Source organism: Ptychodera flava, chromosome 1 (assembly GCF_041260155.1).
Source record: "Ptychodera flava strain L36383 chromosome 1, AS_Pfla_20210202, whole genome shotgun sequence".
Classification (NCBI taxonomy): Eukaryota; Metazoa; Hemichordata; class Enteropneusta; family Ptychoderidae; genus Ptychodera; species Ptychodera flava.
The window spans coordinates 34,144,058-34,171,993 of record NC_091928.1 but is presented as its reverse complement, the minus strand read 5'-3'; the positions used below and the strand labels follow the sequence as shown (position 1 = coordinate 34,171,993).

General features: G+C 36.8%; 1 protein-coding gene across 1 annotated transcript; it reads left to right on the top strand.

Moving 5' to 3' along the window:
* Positions 1-246: 246 nt before the first annotated feature.
* On the top strand, positions 247-27,936 carry LOC139135798 (protein PFC0760c-like). The gene is made up of 10 exons (XM_070703505.1): positions 247-382; positions 1,316-1,435; positions 3,619-3,814; positions 6,365-6,720; positions 15,395-15,649; positions 19,009-19,456; positions 20,595-20,861; positions 23,748-23,993; positions 24,687-24,818; positions 26,136-27,936. Exons 1-10 carry the CDS (start codon positions 281-283, stop codon positions 26,492-26,494), a joined length of 2,481 nt encoding a protein of 826 aa, XP_070559606.1. The 5' UTR covers positions 247-280; the 3' UTR covers positions 26,495-27,936.

Sequence of the window (27,936 nt, the reverse complement as noted above, 5' to 3'; positions counted from 1 at the left end):
TGTTTTGGCAAACATTTAATTGCAATGTAATCTTTAATATCTTGTTCAAAATTGTACATACAGTCCCAGTGGGTTGTTAATAATTAGTGTATACACACACACCTAAAGTAGTACATTCTCACAAACTTATTTCAGTTTGAAAGTAAAATTATAAAATAATGCTAAAAGATACGGCTAGTAGGGCTTTAATGACAATTGACAATATTTATTAATGTCTATCCTGTACATTAATTATTGTAGGTCTGATGAGCACAATGGTAATTTGGTACCAGGACTTGGCATGGCATTAGGGCTGTTGCTGCACTTACGCAGTCCAACTAAAATTAAATTGATCCAGCATATGAATTCCATTGAGCTGTATAAAGAGGGCATCAGTCAGAAAGTAAGCTTTTTTCAAGAACGTTTGCAATGTCTTAACCCTTTTGAGTGCTGTAATTTTCTCCCGCCAAAATTTTAGTGCAAAATTTTACCAATTTTCATGGATATTTCTGTAACTTTTTTATAATTTTGGACCAACTGGACCTCAAATTTCATTAGCTACAGTTTTTTCTCAAAATTTTGGCAAAAATCCAAGAAAAATTGACTGCTCAAAGGGTTAAAAAGTCAAATGTACATTTGATGACTTTTAGCATATTATTTCATCTCACTTATGCTACATGCACGTACCGGTATATGATACAGATAAGTTTCATATAAATACATACTAAAAATATGATAGATTATGTATTGAAACAACAGTGCAGTTTGCATAACAGTAAACAGCTGCTTTTCAATATCAAAATGATGAATACTGTAAAAATCCTGTTAATTCGACCACTCTATTAATTTGACCAACCTATTGTTTTTCTCAAAATGTAATGTTATTTTACCCTTATCAGTTTGACCACCATCGGAAATGGGAACTTTCTCAATCCCTAATAATTTGACCAACCAATCATGACAAGGTGTTTTGAACATTTTATTGTAACAGTTGATAAAATACACAATACAATGTACGGCACAGAATGTCTAACTCAGAACCTTAGGAATGTCACTTTTATATGTTTTAATCATCCAAGATGGTAAACATATCACTTATGAATTGTGAAAAAAGTTGAAATCCCTTATAATTTGACCATTAAAATTATTTTGGCTGTATTAACTTTCTAATAATTCAACAATTTAAAATTGTAATTATTTTTTTCTGGTCAAATTGATAGGGTTTTTACGGTATTTTGTGTATATGGATGGCTGTGATTCTAATATCAGACCTTTATCTTTGTGATTAGTTCTAGCATTAATTGTTTACTGTTGAAATGTTGATGTTGTCTTCCAGGTATTTCAAGAATTTCACAAACTGGGAATTTGTATGGGTATAGGAGGTACAAGGCGATTGGTTGACAGACTCGTACAACAGTCTGACAAGGAAATGCTGTCTATGAGAAAAAATATTGAGGTAGAGTGTTTTACAAAGATTGTTCAGCTCGCATTAATTTTACTTGGTGTGGTTTGTTAGTCCCCAAGGACACTTATAGGGTTGGTCATGTCCATGCTGGCATCCGTGCATGTGTGTGCGTCCATCCATCCATCCATCCATTCATTCAGATATCTCAGAGATGCCTGGAGCGAATTCATTCAAACTTGGTACAAGGATTACTTCATATGTCATGCATATGCACATCCGTTTGTTTTGTGATAAGATCCAATATGGCCGTCGTTACGTTAGGATATTGGTATGACCTTTTCATGTCTGGAGCCATAACTCTCAACCGATTTTATTCAAAGTTGGTACAAAGACATTGACCTATGTCATACATATGCATGTTGATTTGTTTTACGATAAGGTTGAATATAGCTGCGTGGTGGCTATAAGTATTTTGTTATAATGTCCTTAGCCATAACTCAGGCACTTCTCAACCGATTTTATTCAAAGTTGGTACAAGGACATCGACCCATGTGATACATATGCATCTTGATTTGTTTTACGATAAGATTGAATATGGCTTGGTGGTGGCCATTTTGTTACAATTTTTTTATGTCCTGAAGCATAAGTCAGACGTGTATCAACTGATTTTAATCAAAGTTGGTAGAAGGACATTGACCTACGTCAAACATATGTACGTCGATTTGTTTCATGATATGATCTAATATGGCTGCACGGCAGCCATTTTGTTAGCTCACATTAATATTTGGTTATACCAATATCATATAAGCTGAAGTCGATGGCGTCTGTATGTATGTATGTACCGGTATGTACGTACAGTATGTCCGTCAACATCAAAAACATGCAAACCACTGCACATTTCAGCTTGGTATTTGGTGTCTAAATGCATCCTGGGCTATAGATGGGATATTGTTCAAATGAAGTCTGCATTGCCAAAATTATGCAAATGAGCTTTCAAAATGTGAAATGGTCAAGAATTAATAACTCTAGAACCGCTGTTTTGATTGCTTTGAAAATTTGTGCAAGTACCTTAGGTGAACCTTATACAGTTTTATGAATATTGTGAAGAAATCCGTAATTTTGTATTTTTGCTGAATTTTTTTGTGATCTTTCTCATTTTCAGTAAAAATTCTTCTCTGAAACTGCCAGCCCAATCACTTTCAAATTTGGGTTGGATTTTTGCGCAGGTGTTACTCTTCTAATTTGTTGAAATTATGACAAAATTTGGAAAATTACTATGTTGGAGCAATTTTGTCATTTTTGGTCAAAAAATCTTAAACAGTATTTTCTTTTTTAAGCCCCTGGACAGGCAGCTTTTATATTGGTAACAGATGTACAGAGATGACAATAGTTAGATATGTGGAAATTGTCCTGAAATATACAAATTTGTATTTTTAAGACAACATTGTCATTTTTGGTCAAGAAAACTTGTTCTCAAAATAACTTGTTTGATAGCTTTGTAATTTGGTATAAAGTCCTGAGGGATGTTATTAGATAAATTTTCTGCTCAAAGTGATGTGAACCCCCCATATATAGTTCAGGTAATTTTCTTAGTTTGTGACCTTAAATGACCTACACCAACCTAGGATATATTATGATACAGTTTCGAAGGCTGTGAACATAATTTTGTCATATTTGGTATCAATTTGTAGGAAAATTTGATCCAGAAAAAAAGCCGAGATCTAATTTTTTTCATTGCGGACCAATTTTTGCAACTTTTCCTTGCAAGGCATACATGTTTTAAAAATGTTACCGAGTGGGAGTGCCTCTTTAATGAAGAGGACTCTATCCTCTCCGAGGACTTTTAATTAAAGTACCCATTAACAAGTGGGGACTGTGTCATCAACGATGACTTATTTTCAGATTTTTGCCAATTTTACTATAGCCGATGAAATGTGATGACCTTTTGGTCCAAAATTATCAAAAAATTTATAGAAAAAGTAACAAAAATTGGTAAAATATTACACCAAAATTTTGGCGGGAGAAAATTACAGTACTCAAAAGGTTAATTTACAATAATGTGTACTACAATGATGTATTTAATATCCTACTTTCAATTAGACACAGAGCAATATTTGCATTTCATCAATACAGTTCAGATAATCAGTGACCGTAGTAAAGAAATTATACACACTTTAGGTTCTGATACAGCACCATGAGTGTATAATGAATTAATTTATTTTATTTTAATCCAGAGAGACATTTCTGCCGATGAAGTACTGGTACCTGAGGAAGGCAGTTTAGAAAGAACAGATGTAAGGCAGAGTCTGTTTCAAAATGGAGACAAAGATGATGATGACGAAGATGATGATGATGATGATGATGATGATGATGATGATGATGATGATGATGAAGAAGAAGATGGGGTTCAACCGCTAGATGAAATGCAATGTAATGCATATCCTTTCAATGACTTTTCAACATAGTTCACCAGTGTTTCATCCAGGATGGCATCAACAGGGGAGATTTTCCCCCTTTACCAGAAATTTAGGGGGGATTTCACCAGTTCATGTGTTCTACTTGAACCTCTAAGATGTAACTGGCACCATTTCATGGGGGTTTGGGGGTTGGTTTGTCCCCCTTGACTAATTACTTGGGATGCCAACATGTCAACAAAGTATGTATGTATGTCCGTTTGTGAGGCGTCAGTCCACTCAAATATCTTGAGAACCGCAGTACTCACTGATTTGATATTTGTTGTGTAGATGAAAAATATGATTTTGAGAAACTTTTTTTTTAATTTTTTGATATTGTTGAAAATAGGCAAATTAATGCCAAAAAAGATGTTTTTGGTAAAAATCTTCTTCTTCATAACCGCTGGTCAGACAGCTTTGTTATTTGGTATACACGTCCCTAGGGATAACCCAACTTAGATTTGTTCAAATTGTGATGAAATATGCAAATGTGTATTTTTAAGGAATTTTTGGTCATTTTTGGTCAAAATTTGACTTACATTGTAATGTAATTCTTGTACTGTATAAACCCTATCAATTCACCCAGAAAAAATAATTAATATGATTTTAAATAATTGAATTAATTAGGAAATCATCAAAGCCAAAATAATTTTAGTGTGGAATTATCAGAAAGTTCAACTTTTTTGACAGTTCATAGTGAATTGAGGATTGAAACATGGAAGGGAACTTTCCTGAATCCCAACTTTGATATATTCTGAACCACCATTTATGTTATCTAAAAGAAATTGCTCATAATAGTTTGTCATGATAGGGTGGTCAAATAAATACTGGTAGAGATAGAGAAAGTTCTAATTTCCATTTATGGTTGACCTGGTAAGGATAAAATAGATTACTTTTTGAGGAAAAAAATATTGTGGTCAATTAAAAGAGTGGTCAAAGTGATAGGGTTTTTATGGTAAAGCTGGGCTGTAAGATTCCTCATGTGCTATTTATAGCAATTATGCAATCTGTGTAAAGAGTGCAATGAAAGTGTAACATGATTCCTTATAATGCTTTTGATGACCTTGAACTTCTTAAGTTTCAAACATTTGTCTCTTCAGTGTGCTTTCTCTGAGTACGTACAGTCTCAACTTATTCAACAGAACTTACTTACAATGTTAATTTGAAAGTTAAAATGTGCTTGGTTAATAGGATGAAAATACTGATATTACAAGATAACCAGCTCAAGATTCTTTATAACCTGACAGATATGCTGTTTTTTTATGACGTAAATCTTGATTTAAGCAAGTCTTGTTTACTTTAATTAGAATGTAATTAACTCTCGTTTATTTGCTATTATAGACTAATATAGTCTGATGAAATATGCAAATCTGTATTTTTACAGAATTTTTTTCCCATTTTTGGTCAGGCCATCCTGAAATGAGCTATCAAAGATATCCACCTTCTTCATCAATACATGTGTCACAAAAGGTTATTCTCTACATAACACAGCAGAGCTCTGTCAACTGTTGAGTCGCTTGTTTTTTCAAAACCGCTGGTCAGACAGCTTTAATATTTGGTTTACATGTCCCTAGGATGACCTTAGTGAGATAATTTCATACAGTCAGGAAATACTTAATTTTGTATCCATGTATATAGTAGCTTCAGGGACTTTGGCCCTATGTTGAAAGCTCCACTGGCTGTAACTCTTGAAATTTATTGACCTCAAAATATCTTCCTATTCTCTCCTGGTTTCTTTGAATTTGTACCCTCTGAAGGGATATTGGCTTTTACTACAATAGGAAACAATTACTTTTTGAAACATTTGACAAGTAAATTCAAATTTTAACAGTCATTTTGATTTCCCACTATTTTCAAAATTTTGTAATACTACAACGGAAATAGAACACACAATGTCAAAGTGGAAAGCATTCACCCCCTATGCATTACATTTGACTACTCTGTGCAGTTTATGTGAAGATTTCAATGCAGATATGCACAGTATCTACAGTTTTTGCTTTTTGGCATGGGGCTGCGATTTAATATTTGTGCAAACGTTTAACTGCAGTACATTCTCATAAACTTATTTTAGTTTGAGTTTAAAATCATAAAAATAATGCTTTAAAATCATAAAAATAATGCTAAAAGATAAAGCTAGTTGGGCTTTAACTAAGCATACTAAATTTACACAGATGATGAAGCTGAAGTAGTCTACCCCGGGTATATAAAGGTAGTTAGTATATATGTGTAACTTGCAGTAATTATTGTAGGTGTCTGTCTAGGTGTTTCATCTTGTTGTCAAAAACAGCAATAGGTATACGGTACGGTGATTATTGCCATGGTCGTGATTCTTTGGTCTGGTAGAAGTGTATAAAATAAAATTCATATTACTTCAAATGTACAGCCAATATTGCCAAGTTAGAATACGGTACATGCCATGTTTACATGACTAATTTAGTGGCTGTTTGTAATGTAGGATAAAAAGAGAAATTTGCAGAAGTTTATCCCGACATTACCTTCAGTGTACACACTGTCACTCTTTTTATAGGTCCTGGATATTCTCTTTGCTGGAACAACATTCAAACACAAAGCGTAGCTCTTTATCAGCCCAATACAAAGCAGAATAAATTCCTGACAGGGGCGCTGTCATATGCAGCCCTTAACAGAATATCATTTCGGCATCTAGATGACCTCGACAACTTGCCAACAAAGAGGGCTGTTGACTTAAACCTACAGCGTTTCCTGCCATCTGGAAATGACTGGAAGTTGCTCCGCACAAGGATGGAACATATAGTGACCAGAATTGTGTGCAAGCATATGGAATACTTCCAGTCTTTCAAAGAAGATATTGAAGATTATATCCCTCACCAGTACATTCAAGAATCCAAGAGGAAAAGTACAATTGTAAGTGCCAATGTGCTCTTTTTGTTAGTGTCTTGTCTTTGGATGTGGCTGTATTTTCACATGCCTCTGGTTACAAGAGCCGTAAATGAAATTATCATATACCTACATTCACGTGCCTGTGTAAAGCTATGGGAGAAAGCGCCCTCAGATCCGTGCATTTTTACCTCCCATTTGCCATACATATATGGCAATGGGAGGTTATATGGTTGAAAAAAGTCTGTATGTGAGATGTCTGTCTGTATGTATGTATGTATGTATGTATGTATGTATGGATGGATGTCTGTCCGTCCAACGCAAAAACTCAAAAACCGCTGCACGTATTGAGCTGATTTTTGGTGTAGTGATGCCATATATGATGTAGATGTGCCGTTGTTAAAATGAACTTTTTAGGCCCATAGATATGCTAATGAGGTACAAAAAAAAGCGAAAATGGTCAAAAATCAATAACTCAGGAACTACTCATCTGATCATTGTCATATTTGGGTTTTAGGTACCTTGGGCCCAACTCATTTAAACTTATAGATTTGATGTCAATATTTGATGCTCTCTATTTTTAATGATTTTTTTTTCTTTTTTTGCCATTTTAGTAAAAAATCTTTTCCTCTTAAACCAATGGTTGGATCGCTTTAAAATTTGGCGTGCAGGTACCTTGTGAAAACTCAAAATAGAATTCATCAAAATTATGGCACAATTTGCATATTTGTATTTTTGGGCAATTTTTGCCATTTTTGGTTTAAAAAATCTTCTTTGAAACAGTGTATGCCATTACTTTCTAATTGGGTGTGCAGGTTCCTAGGAGTGACCTGAAGATGACTCTGTGAACTCAAGCTGAAATTTGCAAATTTTGTGGTACTTTTTGTCATGCTTTCAAATTTGGTACATAGGTGAAATGTAGTAGGTCATTCATTCAAAGTCAAGTACTGCCAGTGTGAATGAGCAGATTATGATTGTGCTGTTCCAGGCTGAGGTGCTATTTATAGGAATGATGCAATGTTAGACGGTAATTGATTTGACTTACATTGTATGTAACTCTTGTACTGTATAAACCCTATCAATTCACCCAGAAAAAAATAATTAATATGATTTTAAATAATTGAATTAATGAGGATATCAACAAAGCCAAAATAATTTTAGTGTAGAATTATTAGAATGTTCAACTTTTTGACAGTTCATGGTGAAATGCTTACCATCTTGGAGGATTAAAACATGTAAAGGCAACTTTCCTGAATCCCAACTTTGACATATTCTGAACTGTCATATATTGTGCTCTGTATGTTATCTAAAAGAAATTGCTCATAATAGTTTGTCATGATAGGTTGGTCAAATAAATAGAGATAGAGAAAGTTCCAATTTCCATTTATGGTTGACTTGGTAAGGATAAAATAAAATTACTTTTTGAGGAAAAAAATAGAGTGATCAATTAAAAGAGTGGTCAAAGTGATAGGGTTTTTATGGTAAAGCTGGACTGTAAGATTCCTCATGTGCTATTTATAGCAATTATGCAATCTTTGAAAACAGTGCAATGAAAGTGTTACATGATTCCTTATAATGCTTTTGATGACCTTGAACTTCCTAAGTTTCAAGCATTTGTCTCTTCAGTGTGCTTTCTCTGAGTACCTACAGGCTCAACTTATTCAACAGAACTTACTTGCTATGTTAATTTGATAGTTAAAATGTGCTTGGTTAATAGGATGAAATACTGATAAAGATAACCAGCTGAAGATTCTTTATAACCTGACAGATATGCTGTTTTTTATGACGTAAATGTTGATAAGCAAGTCTTGTTTACTTTAATTAGAATGTAATTAACTCTCATTTATATTATTATAAGCAGTAGTATCAAGTTGATCAAGCTAATATTGACAAGTTGGTCGGCTGTTGGAGGTTAAAAGCTGTAAAAATAAATGTATGCATGTCTATCTGTTTGTCTGTCTGTCTGTCTGTCTGTAGACCCGTGTTTTTTGGAGGGTCTATGGTCTGTCTGTTATGTATGTATGTATGTATGTATGTTAGTTATTATGTGCGGATGTATGTCCGTCAACATTAAAATCTCCTAAATCGCATTTTTGTCTGTCTGTCTGTCTGTCTGTAGACCCGTGTTTTTGGAGGGTCTATGGGTCTGTCTGTATGTATGTATGTATGTATGTATGTATGTATGTTAGTTATTATGTGCGGATGTATGTCTGTCAACATTAAAAACTCCTAAATCGCAGCACCTACCATCTTAGTATTTGGTGGACAGGTGCATCGAGGGGTGGAGATGTGAATTTGTTGAAATAAACATGTCAAAGTTAAAAATATGCAAATGAAGGGGAAAAAAGGAAAAATCCTGCAAATTGCTAAAACTTTGTAACCACTGGCCAGATTTGGTTGAAAATTGGTATGCAGGCTCTTTATAGTGACTTAAAGGCAGGGGGAGCCTATAAATACCCCTATCTCCCTGGGGATTCATAATCCAACATGAGTGGCACATGGTAACAACGTCAACGAATGCTCCCGAAAATCTGGATCTTTCAACAACCATGGTGTAAATTAAAGCACTGTTCCAACATATTACGTTTTGTGAATACTTGTGGCATCACCCTGTTGGCGAAATTCTCTCATTTTTTCCATTTTAAGTTGATTTTTTATGCCAAAACTGCTTCGATGCTGTGTTCGAAGCGTCCAACAAACAATAGATAAAGCATTCAAACAGCTGCCAATCACGAGGGGACGCGCAAAGGTACAAACGATCAAACATTTGTTGTGTACATCGGATCGATTACGATGTCAACAATGAATAAACGATTCTTACAACTGAACGAAAAAACTTGACCAACGGTTACTGAACACGCGCCTCAATGAATTCAGACACAAACGGACTACTTCATGGTTTCAAGCAGATTGCCTCTCCCTTTTTGTTCGTTGATATGTGTACCTGTAGGCCTATGAATGGGTGATGTTTTTGTTGACCTGCAGTACGATATTTTACGATAGATCGCCTTTGGAAGTATGTTGTGGCATAGCCCTGCGTACGATGACGTGTATTCCCGGCGTTATACGGCCTCCCACCACAGCTCTGCTGATTACCATGGACAAAACCGGCAACATGCGGATCCAATTTGGACGGAGCACGAAAAACTACTTTCTAACTGTTTTCCGCCGAAATCAACTCGATTCCGATCTACATGTATGCAGCCTACCCAAACCACTCAACCGCTCACAGACTGCGGAAAAAAATGCTCTCGTGACATCCAAAACCGTTGTTTGCTCACGATGCACGGTCAATGGCTCATGCAGTGGACGGGCATTGGATACGTTCATGCCACGATTACATGTATACAGGTGCCCATGTGCTTCATTATTTCCTGTCGGGTCGGGGCGATGAAACTAAATCGTGATTGATTCATCTCTGTCGGATTTGACCAAAAAGAGACACTTGACATAGATTATAGCATCAAATGTTGACCGTTCAGACTGAAACATGATAAAAGGTCTGAAGATCGCCGTGATCGGTGATGTCGTTCTTCTCTATACGTTTTTCTGAGCTTGTTTTTTACTAAATTGTTCGAGTATTATCTGACGTTTTTTTGAAAACTTAATCAACTTTTCTTTCCCAACCAGGGCACAACATTACCTTTTTTACTTTCATGGTAACCTTGGATGAATGAAATCGCAGATTAATAGACTCTTATGTTCTTCCTCGATTGTCTGTGACTGATTTTGCTATCCAATATCGATATTGCGTTCGCACTCGGGTGTCTTGAAACTTACGTCATTCACTGAAATAGTTTTCGGACAAACTCAAGAAATTCGACAACTACTAACGAATAGTTGGCAAAATTTACAGAGACAAGCAATAATAATTACGGTCATTTTACCGTCTTTTTTACCATTTTTGCCGTCTTTAGATAAGCGGAATCAGTATATAACGATCTGAGTTCCCATATTTTTACCCTACCGTGTGAGTGTAGTATTCAAATGAGTGAGATCATAATCTTACGCTGTTCCGAGTGGTCTGGAGATTTTTTATAATATACAATAAATTGACCTTATCAAAATTATTGTTTTACATTGCTTGGATATTGATACTTTTTCCGTACGTTTTGACTGGTGATTTGAAGTCTTTTGATTCTCCATTGGCAGCAGCACATGTACGGTTACAACCGCCATGTGATGACCAGAGTGTGATTGTAAAGTTGTCGGGAAGTTGTTCAGAAGAAAATCATTTGTATTTAGAGCAGGGTTTTACATGACGCGCATTTCTGCGTCCTTTACGCATAAAACCGGACGCAGGACCCTCAAAAACTAAACCACGCGTCCCTTGGGACGCAGCAATATCTGTTGCTGGTGTACACCTTGCGAAGCTGCTGAACACGTAAACACATCCCAGTAAACCTTACCGACCCCGTACTTTAACCCTTAAAGTGCCGCGTCGGTTATAAACAGACACGGCATTCTCGCTCTCAGCGCCACGTCGGTATATAAACCGACAGTGATTGCGTTCTATGCTTATGCCTAACTTAGCTATGCATTGCCGAACTCAGCCAGAAGGAGGGTATTCCTGACCCTTTGAACCCAGTTTAGTACCATATAAGGACTAAAATAATGACATCATGCAGCCTAACAATCGAAAATTCCAGTAATTTATGCGAACTTTCTTCAAAGAGGTCAGCGGTTTTCATGAATATTTAATCAGGTCTGCAGTTTCACCCGTACGCGGATACGGCAACAGTGCATTGAACGAAACACGTACGTACGTTTTGAAAGCTTTACCATGCCGTAGACACGGAAGACAACTATATTATGCCAAGCTACTGCCCTCTGGGTGATAGAAATGATAGATTTTACAGTTTTTTTGAGAATATTTTATGGAAAAATGACGCGATTTGGTGACCAAATCGATCGCGATAGTGAACTTCGAACGTATCGGCGGCCAAGATGGCGGCACTGTGTGATGCCTAACTCTCGACATGGAACCCGAGGTTAAGGTTTTCGAAGTCCAAAACATGCAAGATTGAGAAATTTGTAAGGATTCGGTTAAATTGAAGTGTATTTTGTGAATTTTCAAGCGTTTGACTGCCAAAAAGCCCCTTTAAAACTGTTGATATTTGACCTCCGGCCGTCCTGAAGCGAGACGGCCATAACAGTCGACCCGGTTTGTAAATGAAATGTAGTTGTTCTGAACTGTTGACATTGCGAGACATTTCCTACGTGTTACGCATTTTTTTAACTGAAATAAACCGGACATGAAACTTTTTTCTCGATACTTAGTGGTTTCTTTCCATTTTGTGGCGGATTTTTGGCGTGCTTGTCAAAAAATGTGATCAAACTTGGCGAACGGATTGACTAGTATGTACGGTAGTACGAGTCCGTGACTCGATAAGCCACAGATAGTTACACACGCGTACGTGAATTAAACTAATGTAAGTTGGGTCAAACACCAAAATTAATCGATAAAAAGGTTAGTGAAATGTGTTTTTGACTTCAACTCTTCATTATAGTTATACAGGCGGTTCAAACTATACAGAGTCAGTTGAATATGCCCTATAGTTGTGTGCATGTGTTGCACAATAGTTACCCCTCCATGTACAATATGGAACCTTGTTGTCTCTGTGTATGCAAATTAATACTAATTGAACACAGTGAAGACCATGGCATTGATAAACTATAAAACATTTTTGTGAAATAAATTGGGACCCCCATATTTTGATGTAGGACTCCCATTTTCTAACACCAGGAGTCCCAGGGACTCTCAAAAGTTAAAAGTGATGTAAAACCCTGTTAGAGGCTTCAGTTCGGGATTTTTCAAGATAAACAAATCATTATACATTTCCTACGTCTTTGAAACGGGGATTACGGTAATGTGATGAATGTGATGAAAATTTTGTGAACGTCTTTGCAATGTGTTCCCACGATGAGTGTGAACTGATTCTTTGTTAGTAAAAATCGTCAGAAATGGTCCAGTGACCGTGATAAAATAAACACAGATGCAAAACCATTGCGAGGAAGATAGTAAGAAATTCACATTGCAATATTTGCTGTCGTATTTCTCAGCAGGAATAATCAATTTTTACACGTTGTGTATAAGAAAAGCAAGCAGGTGTTCGGCGGTCAATTGCTTCTATCATAATGATCTTGATCACAGCTATTTGGCGAGAAGACAGCGGGTACTTTATATAATCTCGCAAAATTATTGATATCATGTCTTTGTGTTGAAAATTTTCGATCGGAGGCAGCTCAAATCAACAGCCGTGATATATTCGGAATCGTGTTCTCACTGGACACCGAACTACCTGCTATCAACAGTACGTTATGTACCATCGGCGGTAACACATTGGTCGTAATCTTGTCTAATTCTGCCCCGCCGTTTGTACCGTCCAGAAATTTTAAAGCTAGATTTTTTCACCTTGACATATAATATAGCGACCTTGCACACTAATGATCATTCCACTGTTTCTGTTGGGGTTTGTTGGTTTTTTGCTTGTAATTTGCTCCGTAGCCCCGGTAAGATTTTTTCAATACGATACAAAGTTTGAAATTTTTTCAAGGTAAATTTAGTATATTCCCAGTTTGTGGGGTAAAGTTTTCTGGAGTGAAAGTTTGAGTTGACGCTGATAGAGTAGACGTCGAGCCCGGCACAGGTGACTGGGACCCGGTCGGTTTGGGGTCGTTTAGTCCAGCAGAGTTCATATGATCACCGTTCGGCATTTGGGTGATTTTTTGGTCAAAGTAATGCAGTAACAATGTACGCCAGATTTTTTGTGTTGTTTTTGTCACAACTGTCATGTGCGTATACGGACGGTTTTCGATTAAAACGGTAGTAATATCCAGTGCTCGTAAATGCGTGCAAAATTTATTCAGTGACTGTTTACGCAGCAGTCGTAAATACGACTAGGATTTACCACTACGTAACAACTGTAAACACAGCATCAATAGTCCATACGAAAATTTTGTGCTGAATCGAGGGAGATAACAATTGCGGTAGAAAAGGTCAGTCCATCATCCGTCAAAGTTGTTGATCGAAAAATCTTCACTGAGCGCCAACTACATGAGTGGCTGTTATAGTTGTACACGTAGTTCTGTGGGCTTTCCGCTGTCACTTGTTACGAGCTATGTTCAAAGTGCGTCAAGCTACGAATATTTTCATGTACTGAGTTACAGACATCGGTGAAGTACCGGGTACATTGATTTTGTTCAAAACCACTGCCTGTTTGTTCCTCGTGTTGTTTTTTGTGTCCCTAACGTCGACTGGCTCTTAGTGTGCGTACAAACATAGCAGTCGGGATTAAGATTTCCTGGATAAATAGATTTATTCCGCCTCTGACGCAAAGATACACACTGTTTTACATGTGCCACTCCTAGGCCCTGGGATCGATTTTCATACCTTTAAGTTACATTTCTTCAAATTGTGGTGAAATTTTGAAAGTTGTATTTTTTGGGCGATTTTCCCGTTTTTTTGTCAAAAGATCTTTTCTGAAAGCACTCATCCCATTGCCTTGAAAACTTGTATGCATGATCCTAGGGTTGACCTTTGTCAGATTTGTTCAAATTGTGGTGAAATTTTCATATTAAAATTTTGTATTTTTGGGGCAATTTTTCCCATTTTTGTCAAAAATCATTTTCTCCCAAAGTATTCGTTGGATTGCTGTATACATGATAGTCTTGATCCTAGGGTTGTTTTCTGTCAGACGTGTAAAAGTCATTATGAGATGGAGCATTTCATATTGCTGGGGTATAAGATTAATTTGGACTTGCAATGGAATTTTCTTAATCAACCTGTAGTAATGCAATGTCATGTGTGTACTAGTAGTTAGTATCGCTGCAAAATGGGAGGACAGTGTCACTGACACTATTTTTTTATGTAACACGCCCCGGCCCGATGCCCAAATATGGGCAATCGCGTGCATTTCTGAACTATCTCGATTCTGGTTACTACGCGCGTTGCTATCCGCAAACGTTCCATTCGTACACAAAGCCAGCGCGAGATTTGGAAAATGTCTGTTTGCTCAGATCGTAGTTGCGCGTGGCGACAGTGGAGCCGCGCAGGTGATATCGACATTAATTTTTAAATTCTAGTGTATACTGAGTGCGTGCCTGTTCAGAATAAATTACCAGAAACTGACATCACGCTTTTGTCCTTCTTACACTTCAATTTCAGCCTTGATCTCTGTTGGTCACGTACACTATGGATGTTGCTTTGCGCGTTCTAGAATTCTGCAGGTAAACAAATGACATCATTATGTATGTCAATCCGCGACGGGAAGCGGCCATCGTATTTATGAAAAACTGACACAAATGGCGATGAATTTTTGATATCGCACGCATTTTTATCTCCTGAACAATGTTGAATATTATGTAAACTACATATTTATCATTCCATAAGGTATATGATAAAACCTTTACGGCCCTGATACAGCTTTTGCGGCCCTTGGTCGTACGGCATACGGGCCCTCGCACGCTCGGGCCCTTCCGCCATACGACCTCGGGCCACAAAAGTCGTATCAGGGCCGTAAATAAGTGTAGTCAAAATTCTTAGCAATGTAATGAACTAATATACGTGAAGTATTACACTTGTTATCATTTTAATGTGGGAACATTTCATGAATATAAAATTAAGTAACATACTGAAAAACTAGAAATGCAAACATGACAGATACATATACTGTTATGAATGATATGATTTTTTTGACAGATTAACCTTGGCATCATCAAAGAAAATCCAGCAACTAATAATGGTGTTGTGGCTATCATGAAGAGTCTGAAAAAATATGTTCCACAGAAGAATCTTGACGAACCATACCCAATCCTGTGTCATGGAGACCAGTCCTCTGCTGAGAGAATGGTTGAGGGTAGACAAGCAGTGGCAGACAGTGAGGACCCAGCTGACAGACTGATTGGTCTTGTACCAAATTGTCAAGATTTCTATGAAAGATGTATAATTCTTCAGGTACATAATGTCAACTTGCCTTATTTATTTCCGTTGTTTAATACCAGTACTTTTGTAATTTTACCAATTAAAACACATATTCATGAAGACCCTTGAGAAAAACGGGGCAGGCAACTGCCTTTCTTTCTTTGTACGTGCTGGCTTGGAATATTCAGTTTATTTGCGCTGCGGTCCACTACAACAATACTTCGTACGTACATTTAATCCCATTAGGGATCAAACTGACGTTGTGCATATGTACAGTTTGCTCTTGGATGGCACGTTCCAAATAATAAGAGAGAGATTTTGATGTCTTTTTTGATACCAGTCATGGTGAATCTTCTGATAAGTTGAAGATCACGTTTTGGATTCTAAGAGACGCTACAGAAAACTCTTGCTAGGTATCGACATCTAAAGTTTACATTCCCTACCAGAAAAATCTCTGATAACAACAAACCTTTACAAGTTAGACAAGTTAGACACTTTCCCAGTCCTGAGAAATGAAGATCTGACTTTTCTTTCATCTGTCACGCAAAATTTGATGAAAAACAGAGTATACATGTACAAAAAATTACAGTTGCTCCATCGAAGCTCAAATACACAAACTATAACATTTTGGTACTAATTTATCCTCAAGAAACACCAAATTTAAGAAATGTTACACATGTTTACACTCGAATAGCACTAAAAAAAACATTTTTAATACTGTCTTTCGCTGTCAGGCCAAACCTTGCAATAAATTGGGACACAACTACGGCTGGTGGAGTCAGAAGCGGTAAGATAGACAAGCATTTACCACAAAGCTAAATGCTGTCCTTGAAAATTTGGCCATTCACAGTTTTCAAATGTCAACATTTAAGTAGTTTGCATACATACTTTACCAAATCATGGAGCACTCATACAGAAAGTATTCCGACAGTTAAAAACTGAAAATACTAGGGAAAATTTGGAGATACATGGAAGATTGCGGAATGAAAACAACTCTGTGATGTCAACTGCTGTTAAGTCTGGAACTGCAGTGATATGTGTCTAGATTTGGATTCAAAACTTTGTCACTTTACAGCAACATATTGACTCCCTGCAGACCTCTATTTGCATCAAATCTTGCTACTAATATGTAAAAAAAAATACTTTAAAACCAATTTGAGGAATTCTTCTCAAAATATTCATAGCGCTTTTTAGTCCCCGCGGACGAAGTCCGGCGGGGACTTATAGATTGGGTCCCGTCCGTCCGTCCGTCCGTCCGTCATCAACAGTTTCTCAGACACTGCTAAACTAATTTTGTTCAAACTTGGCACAAAGGCATAGCACTATGACCTACAGATGCACGTCGATTTATTTTGTGATACGATCCAATATGGGCGCGAGGCGGCCATTTTATTGCGATTTTTCATGTCTTTGGACCATAACTCAGACATCCTTGAGCACATTCTGCTCAAACTTGGCACAAAGGCATAACATTATGCCTTTCATATCCTTGTCAATTATTTCGCGATATGTTTCAATATGGGCGCGTGGCGGCCATTTTGTTGCGATTTTTCATGTCTTTGGACCATAACTCAGACATCCTTGAGCACATTCTGCTCAAACTTGGCACAAAGGCATAACACTATGGCTTTCATATCCATGTCAAATTATTTCGCGATATGTTTCAATATGGGCGCGTGGCGGCCATTTTGTTGCGATTTTTCATGTCTTTGGACCATAACTCAGACATCCTTGAACAGATTCTGTTCAAACTTGCCACAAAGGTATAACACTATGGCCTACATATGCATGTTAAATTATTTTGTGATACAATCCAATATGGCCACGAGGCGGCCATTTTTTTTGCGATTTTTCGTGTCTTTGAACCATAACTCAAAGATCCTTGAACCGATTCTGTTCAAACTTGACACAAAGGCATAACACTATGTCCTACATATGCATGTCGAATTATATTGCGATATACAATCCAATATGGGCGTGAGGCGGCCATTTTGTTGCGATTTTTCATGTCTTTGAACCATAACTCAGACATCCTTGAACCGATTCTGTTCAAATTTGGCACAAAAGCAAAACATTATGCCCTTCATATGAACACCAATTTATTTGTGATATGATCCAATATGGCCGACAGGCGGCCATTTTTTTGCGATTTTTTCATGTCTTTGAACCATAACTCAAACATCCTTGAACCGATTTGGTTCAAACTTGGCACAAAGGCAAAGCACTATGGCATACATATGCATGTATCAATTAAGCTTGCGATAGGATCCAATATGGCTGCAGAACTGCCATTTTGTTGGAATTTTGCATGTCTTTGAATCGTAATTCAAAGGTCATTACACCCATTTTGTCCAAACTTGGCACAAAGATCAAGCACTATGGCATACATATACATGTCAATTTACTTCGTGACATGTTCCAATATGGCTGCCAGATTGTCATTTTTTTCCTATTTCTGGATTTTAATCATATATCATATTCTTAATCATATGCAAATATTCTTTAACCAATGTTGTTGAGACTTGGTACAAAGATAAAGTACTATGGCATACATATGCATGTCTACTAATTTTGTGCTATGATCCATATGGTCAATAGACAGCCATTTGATTTCAATTTTGGTGTGATTTTTTATGTCTTTTAAACATAAACATAGGCCACTGTCCCTCGATGGACTGATTTTGTTCAAACGTGATACGAAGATAAAATACTATGGCTGCATTCTTGTGCACATTAATTTGCTTCATTATATGATCCGAAAGGGCTGATTACAACAACATACCCGATCCCATACCATTTCGAAAATTCCACCAAACCATGTGTATAGTATGTGCCATCATGACACTGGAGGCAGTAAGGGCATCGTTATGTGTGATGTAATCAAAGTTCCTTGAGTGGTCATGACCGGCAGAGATTAGTCATTTATTGAACATTCCTCAGATTATTTTATTATGCAAGTCACAGGCCTGATGCACCCGTTGCATCAATGTCATTTCACAGCTACCTAGACCACAGCTACCTAGACACCAAAGATTATTACAAAATGGACAAGCGGGGACTGTGTCATCAACGATGACTTTTCTTTCTCAAAATGGACTTGAGAGTAATCTGAATTAACTTGTAATTCAAAAACATTTTTACCCTACACCCCCGTGCAGCCTCTTGGAACCAGACGTTGTACACTCTGTGCCAGAGCCATTAACACATCTTAATTATTCCAACTAGGCTGGTATGCTGGTATGCCGCTAATACAAATTTCCTTTGATCTTTACTGCAGTTGGCTGTCTTGTTTTTCTCAAGGGTCTTTCCATGAACTTAGTACTTTTCATGATTTAATGAACTGCAAAAGTCAACATTGCACGGCGTTCTTTTTTCGTTTTTGTATTGCATAGGACACAATGAACATGCTGTTCAGTGAAAAAAGTGCTGACAATGAAGGGACGCTATTTCATTTGAAGACTATTTTCAAGCACACAAATGTGAAGAAAAATATAAGTCACTGCGTCAATGATGTAGAAAGTCTGCTCAACTTCACCACTGAAGCCATGGTAGTACTTGCAGCGATGAAACTGCTCAACATTACAGACATTGATGCAAGACCGGAAAATGCCCCAACAGAGGATGCAGACAAGCCAGCATATCTATGGTCCTTGGCAGCTGATATTGTTTCGCTAGTGTGGCCCAGCGTTGACTACCAGTCAATAAAGGATGTTGTTACTCATGGAGGACATGATGACGATGATGATGATGATGATGATGATGATGATGATGATGATGATGATGATAGCAGTGATGATGAGGAGGACGAACACGTCTACTGTTTGTGTGACAGCAATAATGGTAATAAGATATTTTATGCCACATTGCTTTAAAAAATATTCTTTAAAGTACTATGCACCTCGAAATTTAAAGATTTAAACTTTTGCTCAAACTTCCCTTAAGGAATATTTCAACCATTCTCTTTCAAAATCAAGAATAAAAATCAGGGGTCACCTTGCAAAGTTTTGTACCAGAGAAACAAATTACCCAAGACTTTATACCGATGTTTGAAATTCAAAATGGTCGCCATCCCTGTGTTAACCCCCTTAAGTGGTAGATCAGAAAAGAATTGGAAAAGTTCGAGGGTCCTATATCTGTCTCTTAGGCACATTCTACCTTTATGCTTCTTTTGTAAGTTTTGGTCCCCATGGACACCGTCCGGGGAGACATAGGTTTGGCCATGTCTGTGCGTACGTGCGTGCGTATGTCCATACGTGTGTGCATCCATCTGTCCATTCATGAAGATATCTCAGAGATGCCTGGAGCGATTTCATTCAAACTTGGTACATGGATTACTCCTTATGTCATACATATGCATGTCGATTTTTTTGTGATCCAATCTAATATGGCCGTGTGACGGACATTTTATTTAAAAAGCAGGGACTACATCATTGACAATGACTTTTTGAAAGAGAGCTCTATTTCTAGAGTGACTGCACTAAATTTGATGAAACTTTGTCAAGATATTCGTCACACAGAGCTCTGATAGCACACAGTCAGTATTGCGTCAATTAATTACTAATTTGCATATTTGATGAATATTTGTAATTAGGATGATGTCTAGAAATACTGCAGCAAATTTGATGAAACTTGGTCCAGATCTTTAGCACACAGTCTTATATTAGTGTACAAAGGCACTTAGCAGTGTTCAACCAGGCTCCATAGACAAACCACAGAAATAAATACAACTTGGGAGAAAGAGGATTAAAATGAACTACTTCCTTGCATGATGCTATATGCTTTAGTTTGATATGAGAAGCAAATTGTTATTTTGCTCCGATGGCTGTCAATCCAGAATATTTCAGTCGGCAAGATAATGAATCTACCTGCCCACTTTCGCAGTTGTTAGAAACGGCAGCAATGCAGTCGAACAGAGTGATTTTTCCTGTAAACATTCAGAATCTTATTTAATATCCTTAAACAATTACTGTATTTTTAGATATGGAGGATGACTTTGGCTGGATAGAATGTTCTCGAAGGGGTAAATGTCACAAAAGTAGGTGGTATCACTTACAGTGTGTTGACATTGACCCAGACGACATACCAAAAGGTGACTGGTGGTGTTGTGAAGATTGCGAGAAGAATTCTATCTTTTGCTGTAGAAAAACTCTGCCCAATTCAGAATGGATTGCATGCTCCCGTGGTGACCGGTGTTTTCATGGAAAGTGGTTTCATCTAGAATGCAAGGGCTTGACAAGGATACCAGGTGGGTGCATATCACTCTTTGTGCATTCATTCGTTGAAATTTATGATATCCCGGAAATGAGATGTTTACTATTAATTCATACTGTAAAAACCCTATCAGTTTGATCATTCTACTAATTTGACAATCCAAACGGAATTTTTTTCTCTAAATGTAATTTTATTTTACCCTTATCAGTTTGACCACAGATGGAAATTTGGACTTTCGCAATCTCTAATAATTCAACCAACCAATCAGGGCTCGAAAATTTTTTTAAAAATTCACTTGCCATAGGGCAAGTGAATTTTCAATTTCACTTGTCCGGAAGAAAAATTCACTTGCCCTGAATTTCAGATGATTTAAGGAGTAAATGTGTATGGTTTTATTCATGTCATTGTAAAGAAACAGTAGCTGTAACTTACTGATAAATTTGTGTCCTTATTCTGTGTATCAAAAATAATATCTTATGTAACGTATACATGCTCAGTGTTTCAGCCAGCTTTTGCTAGCATGGGGACACAGTGACCCATAGTATGTCTTAATGGGGACAAATTAAATTTTTTTGGGGGACATGTAATGTATTTCAATAAAACAACACTGGTACATTGTCATTGTGTGTCATCATGACCTGGTACCTTGTGTTAAATAGGCAAGTCAGATAGGTGCACTAAGGGGGGTAGGCCACCGGTGTTGTGTCAAATTGTGCCCATGTGACGTCACGTGAAACTTTCAGTATCATTTAGTTTACTGCTACCACGAGGTATGTGCATAAACTGCAGGGATCCCCTAAGTCACCAAATGATTAGCCAACTCATTAGCCAAATCAAAAATCTTGTAGCCACTTTGAGCAACTTTTAAACAGTTTATGATCTCAAGTAAAGCAACAGCTTTCTCGGCATTCAGGAGTTCCTAATTTTACAAATCAAGATGTTTTGTATGTTGTTCATGATAGTTTTTACGTTAAAGAAATATTTGTTTAATTTTTATTACATTAATTATCTGTGTTTTTTTATGACATTGAAGGGATTGAAATACTTTTTCATTTCTAGTTGTAAACTTTTGCCACAAGAAATAATTAGGTGGCAATTCTAAAAATCAGGTAGCAATGTGAAGTGTATATTACCACAGATACAGAATATTTCTTCAGCATTGAGTCAGTGTTCACAGTATGACAACTTATCATACAGATACACTACAAGCTCCTTATATGGTTTTGTTAGCCACACACATATAAATTTTCCATGCAGAAGAAAGCATTCGCTAGCATAGTGACAGTGTAGATACAAGAATTGTGGCGTTGTGTCATAGTTGTGATCAAGCAGGCTCAATAGCATCTTCAGCATAAGTATTCTTCTTGAAAAGGGTCAGGTCAAAATCCTTTAAAACAAGACACAATGATATTGTTCAATTCATTTCCCAATGTTTTAAAGAGTAGTTATAGTTTTAATGATAATGATAACATTGTAGCCCAGGAACATTTTCATTTGATATTTTGATATCATCAAGAAATGTCTGGTGATGTTCACTATTACATCATTAAACTGGAGGAATCTGCAGAAATATTAATGTGATGATTTGAAATGGATATGCTTACTGCAACTACTGTTGACAATTTCCCTTTGCCATAGCTGTTAATAAAATTTAATTTAAAACTGACAGTCAAGCTAAATGCCATTAAATTGGAAAGCACCAAGAAATAATTACCTTTTATCATAAGATTGTACCTATTAGACCTCCCTAGGTGGTTTCTTTTGAACCATAATTGTGTACTTAAGGGGTCTTCATTCATGACATCACATAAGATGACCCAGATTTGACCTTTCAGAAAACCTCACGTTTTTCTCCTTTTCCCTTGTATTCTGACTCTGTTTGTGAAAGTTTCATTTGAAATAATGGTTTTTTTCCTATCAAACTGAGTAATTGCTGGCCAAATTTTGATTCAAGCAAAGTAGGTAAAACTTGGACTAAAAAGGACGACCGGTACGCGGGACTTACAGAGGCAAAGCCAAGCCTTAGTGTATTCATGGTCGTTATACGTCCATGATGTCTTTTAGCACGGTCCGTCCATGAGGGACTGAGAGGGACCGTGATTGCAGTATCGAACAGCAACAATGTTTGCTTCACGTACCAGGGAATTTGTAACTTTGTAGAAAGGAGAGGAAAGTGTTTAAATACATTGTAACTTTGTAGGAAGGAGGATAAATTGTTTCAACACCTCACAACATATTGTAAGCTGTAGTTTTCTGTTGAGGAGGCATCGTGACATGATTTCAAGAGAAGGAAAAAAACATAAGAGCGTGCAAAGACGTCAATATTTTGCCATTTTGTAACCAAGCAGAACAGAGCTATTTTATTGGCCGGCCATATCGAAAGCGGTACACTCAAAGAACTCAAAGAGTGGCAGCGCGTACGTACAGTGGCCTCATTGAAATTCACCTGTCCGTCGGGCTGAGATAATGTTGCTTTCACTTGCCCGGACTCAAAATTCACTTGTCACGGGCGTCGGGCAGCGAGAATTTTCGAGCCCTGCCAATCATGACAAACTGTTTTGAACACTTTAATTTGGATAAAATAGAACAATACAATGAACAGCTCAGAGTTTCTGAGTCAGGATTTCAGGAAAGTCACCTTTCAATCAAGATGGTAAACATATCACTTATGAACTGTCAAAAAAGTTAAAATCCCTAATAATTTGACCACTAAAATTACTTTGGCGTAGTTACTTTTCTAATAATTCAACAATTTAAAATCATAATTATTTTTTTCTGGTCTAAGTAATAAGTTTTGTACGGTATACATAGAAAAATAGAAGATCATATGTTACAATCTGAGATGCAATTCATTAGAACTATCAAATCAATATCAGGTGCTGCTTTATAAATTATTTAATGAAGAAGATTTCAATTGCAGATACAAACTGGTTTTGTAGTGAGAGTTGTAAAACCAAACATCAAGAACTTATAAAACAAGCTTCAGATCATGTGTTCCAGTACTCATCCTGTCTTACGTGGAGAGGATTATATCAGATGGTCCACAAAGAAGTGGAAAGACATGCGGATGGGGAAGCAATTATTCGCAACTGGAGACTTGATATGGTGCAGTTTTGGCAGCATGATCATTTCAAATATCTTATTCAAGGGCATAGGTTACTTGCTGGTAAGTTTTGCTTATAATTTGTAGTATTTTTTAACTCTTTGAGTGCCAAAGTCAATTTTTGTCGTCTTTATAAAATATAACCCATTCAAACTTTTTCCCGATTTTCCTGAAAATTTCGGTAAAAACTCTAGCTTATGAAATGTGATGTTAATTTGGTTCAAAATTATTCTACAAAATTACAGAAAAATTCATAAAACTTGGTAAAATGTTGCACTGAAATATTGGTGGGAAAAATTAAAGCACTAGAGGCTCAGGTCACAAACAATGTACAGGTACATAGTGCTGTTTATCATGCTGCTGTGAGTTGAACTACAAACAACTTCATTACTCACTCAACAAAAGCAATCACAGCTGTCACCCTGTTAGTAGCTGTTCTTTATTTAGAGTAACTGCCCGATGAATTTACTTGTATTCCTTTTGTTTCATATAGGGAATTCTTCCTGCTACATATACTGAACCATGCAGACATTTCACTTACCAAAGCTGTATCCATTACTTATGGGGGATGTACCGTACACAAAACATCAAAGGACTCGTTTCTGATACACTGTTTAGGGTTTGTCATGATATACCATGTTTCAAACTCTAAGTTCAATATGCAAAGGTCACAGGAAAGCTCTAATTCAGCATGATTTTTGCACACTTTAATATCTGTAGAACACTAAAATATATTTACTCTTTCCTTGATCAAAGGTGTTAATGGTTGGCTGCCACGAAGATTAGCCGATGAACTCACTTGGAACCGCACCGCAAATTTGTATGGTGGTTTGGGTAATAATATAGCTTTGGACTTTGTGAACGAATTCCTGAAAAACGAATTCAAACGTGAGTACATGATGTCATTTTGTATGTAACGCTTACAACAGCGCCCTCAAACTGACATATCCTATTGCCTGGTATGCTTTTATCCTGTCTTCACATATGTTATTATTATTCAGCTATTATTTCTGTCGTATCAATCATAGCATTACTCTGCTTACAGCCCCACTTGCAATAACTCTTGAAATTTGTTGACCTCAAAATATCTTCCTATTCTCTCCTGATTTTCTACGAATTCTACCCTCTGAATGGATATGGGCTTTTACTGCATTAGGAAACCATTCCATTGTGAAACATTTGACAATTTTAACGGTCATTTTGATTTCCCGCCATTTTCAAAAATTTGCAATATTACACAGGAAACAGAACATACAATGTCACAGTTGAAAACATTCATCCCTATACATTACATAGGACTACTCTGTGCAGTTTATGTGAAGATTTCATGCAGATATATTCTCAGTATCCATGTTTTTTGCTTTTCCGCATGGGGCTGCGACACGAAATAGTAGTTTATTGTATGTTTAAGTAGCCATTGCCAATTCAAGCCTAAGCTATATGCAGGATTGTTTTCCATAATTTATTTCACAGGGTACTAATTTTAGTTGGGTCAGAAGGTAGGTTCCCATCCACCCCATGAATATATTTTCTATAACCTACATTTTTTTAATGCTTAGGGTCTATAGTTAATGAATTTTGATGTTCCCAAAATCAAATATTGTCCCATGGGGTTCATTTAGCACCATCTTGGCTGTCATCATGGCCGCCATCTTGGATTTCAACAATTGGAGAGGGGTCACATATTTATCGCTCGACACAAACAGAAACAATAAAATACTATAATACCTTATGAAAAATTGTTTGGAGGAACGGGAACTTAATTATTGGGTTTGAAATTTAGCAAATTTTATGATTTACGGTCAATGGCCGATATAAAGTCTAATCGACGTTAGAATAATTTATCCCCTTTAAGTGATATATCAATGAAAAGGCCATAATCTTGGCTTTCTAAAAATGTAACATTTATAGTATTTTATTGTTTCTGTTTCCGTCGAGCAGTAAATATGTGACCCCTACCCCTTTATTGAAATCCAAGATGGCGGCCAAGATGGCGCTAAATGAACACCATGGGACAATATTTGATTTTGGGAACATCAAAATTCATTTATTATATACCCGGTACCCTAAGGATCACAAAAATGGATGTTAAAAAAATATATCCATGGGGTGCATGGGAACCCTACCTTCCGACTAGACTATTTTGTACAGGGCTGTTTTGAAATTCTCAGTGTGAGAGTTTTGAATGATTTTTCTCCTTTACAGAGAATCTGAACAAGAGATGTACCGGTAGAGGACAATACACTGATACGCTGATTGACAGGTCATCAAAGCTTGTTGGCTCATTGGGCAAGTCATTGGAGAAGGTATACTTTGACAAATTGCCAGAGAAATACCTGTACACTCCACACACAAGCGGTGATACAGAAGATGTGAGAAAGTTCATCAGCGAGTTCAAATCAAAGAATTTATTTTCATGTATTCCACACAGGAAACACAGAGCATTTCCAAAATTTAAACATTCAATATCTGTGAAAAATCCACAAGAACTGAAAGAAAGACTTATCAAGTATTCGGAGGAACTTGATGCTGAGAAAACGTTGCTTCTCCTGAAAGGTGAATGAAGAACAATTTGTGATTTGAAACGGAGTTCACTCAGTTTGGTCACATGGTGTACTGTAGTCTGTGTTATCCAGACAGCAATGCATCCTGGGAGCAACTGACTATGATGTACTTACTGTTTTGAGACCAAGTTTGGGAAAATGTAGCAACAAGGTACGCAGATGTGGCTTTTGAAGTCTTTACTTAGCAATGACCGTCAATTGTTACTTTTACGTCTTGAATTAGTTGTACTTGTTCATAAATTGATCCTGGACATGAAAGTGATAGTTCCAAGTTATTACTTGAGAATTGACTTCAAACATCACTTCTATGTGACCCTTGAAGTATATTTTCTGTGACTTTACCTCACAACAAATTTCACATCATAGATCAGTTGCTCCCAGGATGCATTGCTCTTGTCTGTGTCACACCATCTTGTTCAGAGATTTTGAATAGGATATCCTCAGACTGTGTAGGGGCAGCTGGATGAGAGCCACAAATTGCAGTGTGGGTAACTAGTCTCATTTGAGTTGTTAAGATGAGCCTGAATAGGGCAAAAGAATAACGAAGTATGATATAAAGCGTTACAGAATTTACAGAATAATGTCCCCAGGGCACTATGGACCATTAATTCAACACTTGCTTTTAAAAGAGCAATAAAAAAATTGGTATGGGAGCAAATTTTATAGTTCATTTCATCATCAGAACACTTGTACATGGACAATTCACTCTTTAAGTTTGTAGCAAATGTAGACCTACGGAAATTTGTTTTCTTTGAAAAGTTTTTATTGTTTTTAAATTTTGTTGCATATTTTACATTGGCTTTTCCTTTTGCTTTTTGTGTAGTGTGTTATGGGGACAGACTTTGTATAGGTGATTTGCACCTGTTTTGGTCACCCAATGCTATGTAGACCCTTTTTTTTGTGTTTATGTTGGATAAATCTTAATAAATAACATAAAAACAAGAATAATTGGATTGCAATGGCAGCACCCACTGTATATGGTCGAAAGTTTTACTCTTATTGTACTGCCATGACGGTTGACTATCAGGGAGCCGTTTGCACAAGTCACTTTATTACATGCCTCGTATATCGAACGTCTTGCCCTCCATAGGATTCAATGGTAACTCGTCGATGACGTCCAGGGCCGCATAGTTATCATTGGATTGAAAGTGAACCGGACCTATTTTCAACTTGACAATTTTTTTGGGTAAAAATGTCGAAATTTCATGTTTTGCACAGGAACTCCAGTTTTGGAAAATTTTGCAGAAAAAAAAATTGATAAACCACATAACAGTAGCATTGCGCCATTCTATGATGAAAATTGTTCCATTGTTAACGGATTTTCGTCTAAGATGGAAATAAAGCATTGAATTAACATTTGCCAATAAATCTTAATATTTTGAGTTAAAACTGTGTAAGAGAGGCATGTGATAAAAACATTATAGCCCAAACATGGGACTATG

Coding starts and splice junctions, on each gene's coding strand:
- LOC139135798 (XM_070703505.1), top strand. CDS start 281: ATGGCATTAGGGCTGTTGCTGCACTTACGCAGTCCAACTAAAATTAAA. Junction 15,650..19,008: donor AAAGATGTATAATTCTTCAG/GTACATAATGTC, acceptor TGTATTGCATAG/GACACAATGAACATGCTGTT. Junction 20,862..23,747: donor GGGCTTGACAAGGATACCAG/GTGGGTGCATAT, acceptor TTTCAATTGCAG/ATACAAACTGGTTTTGTAGT.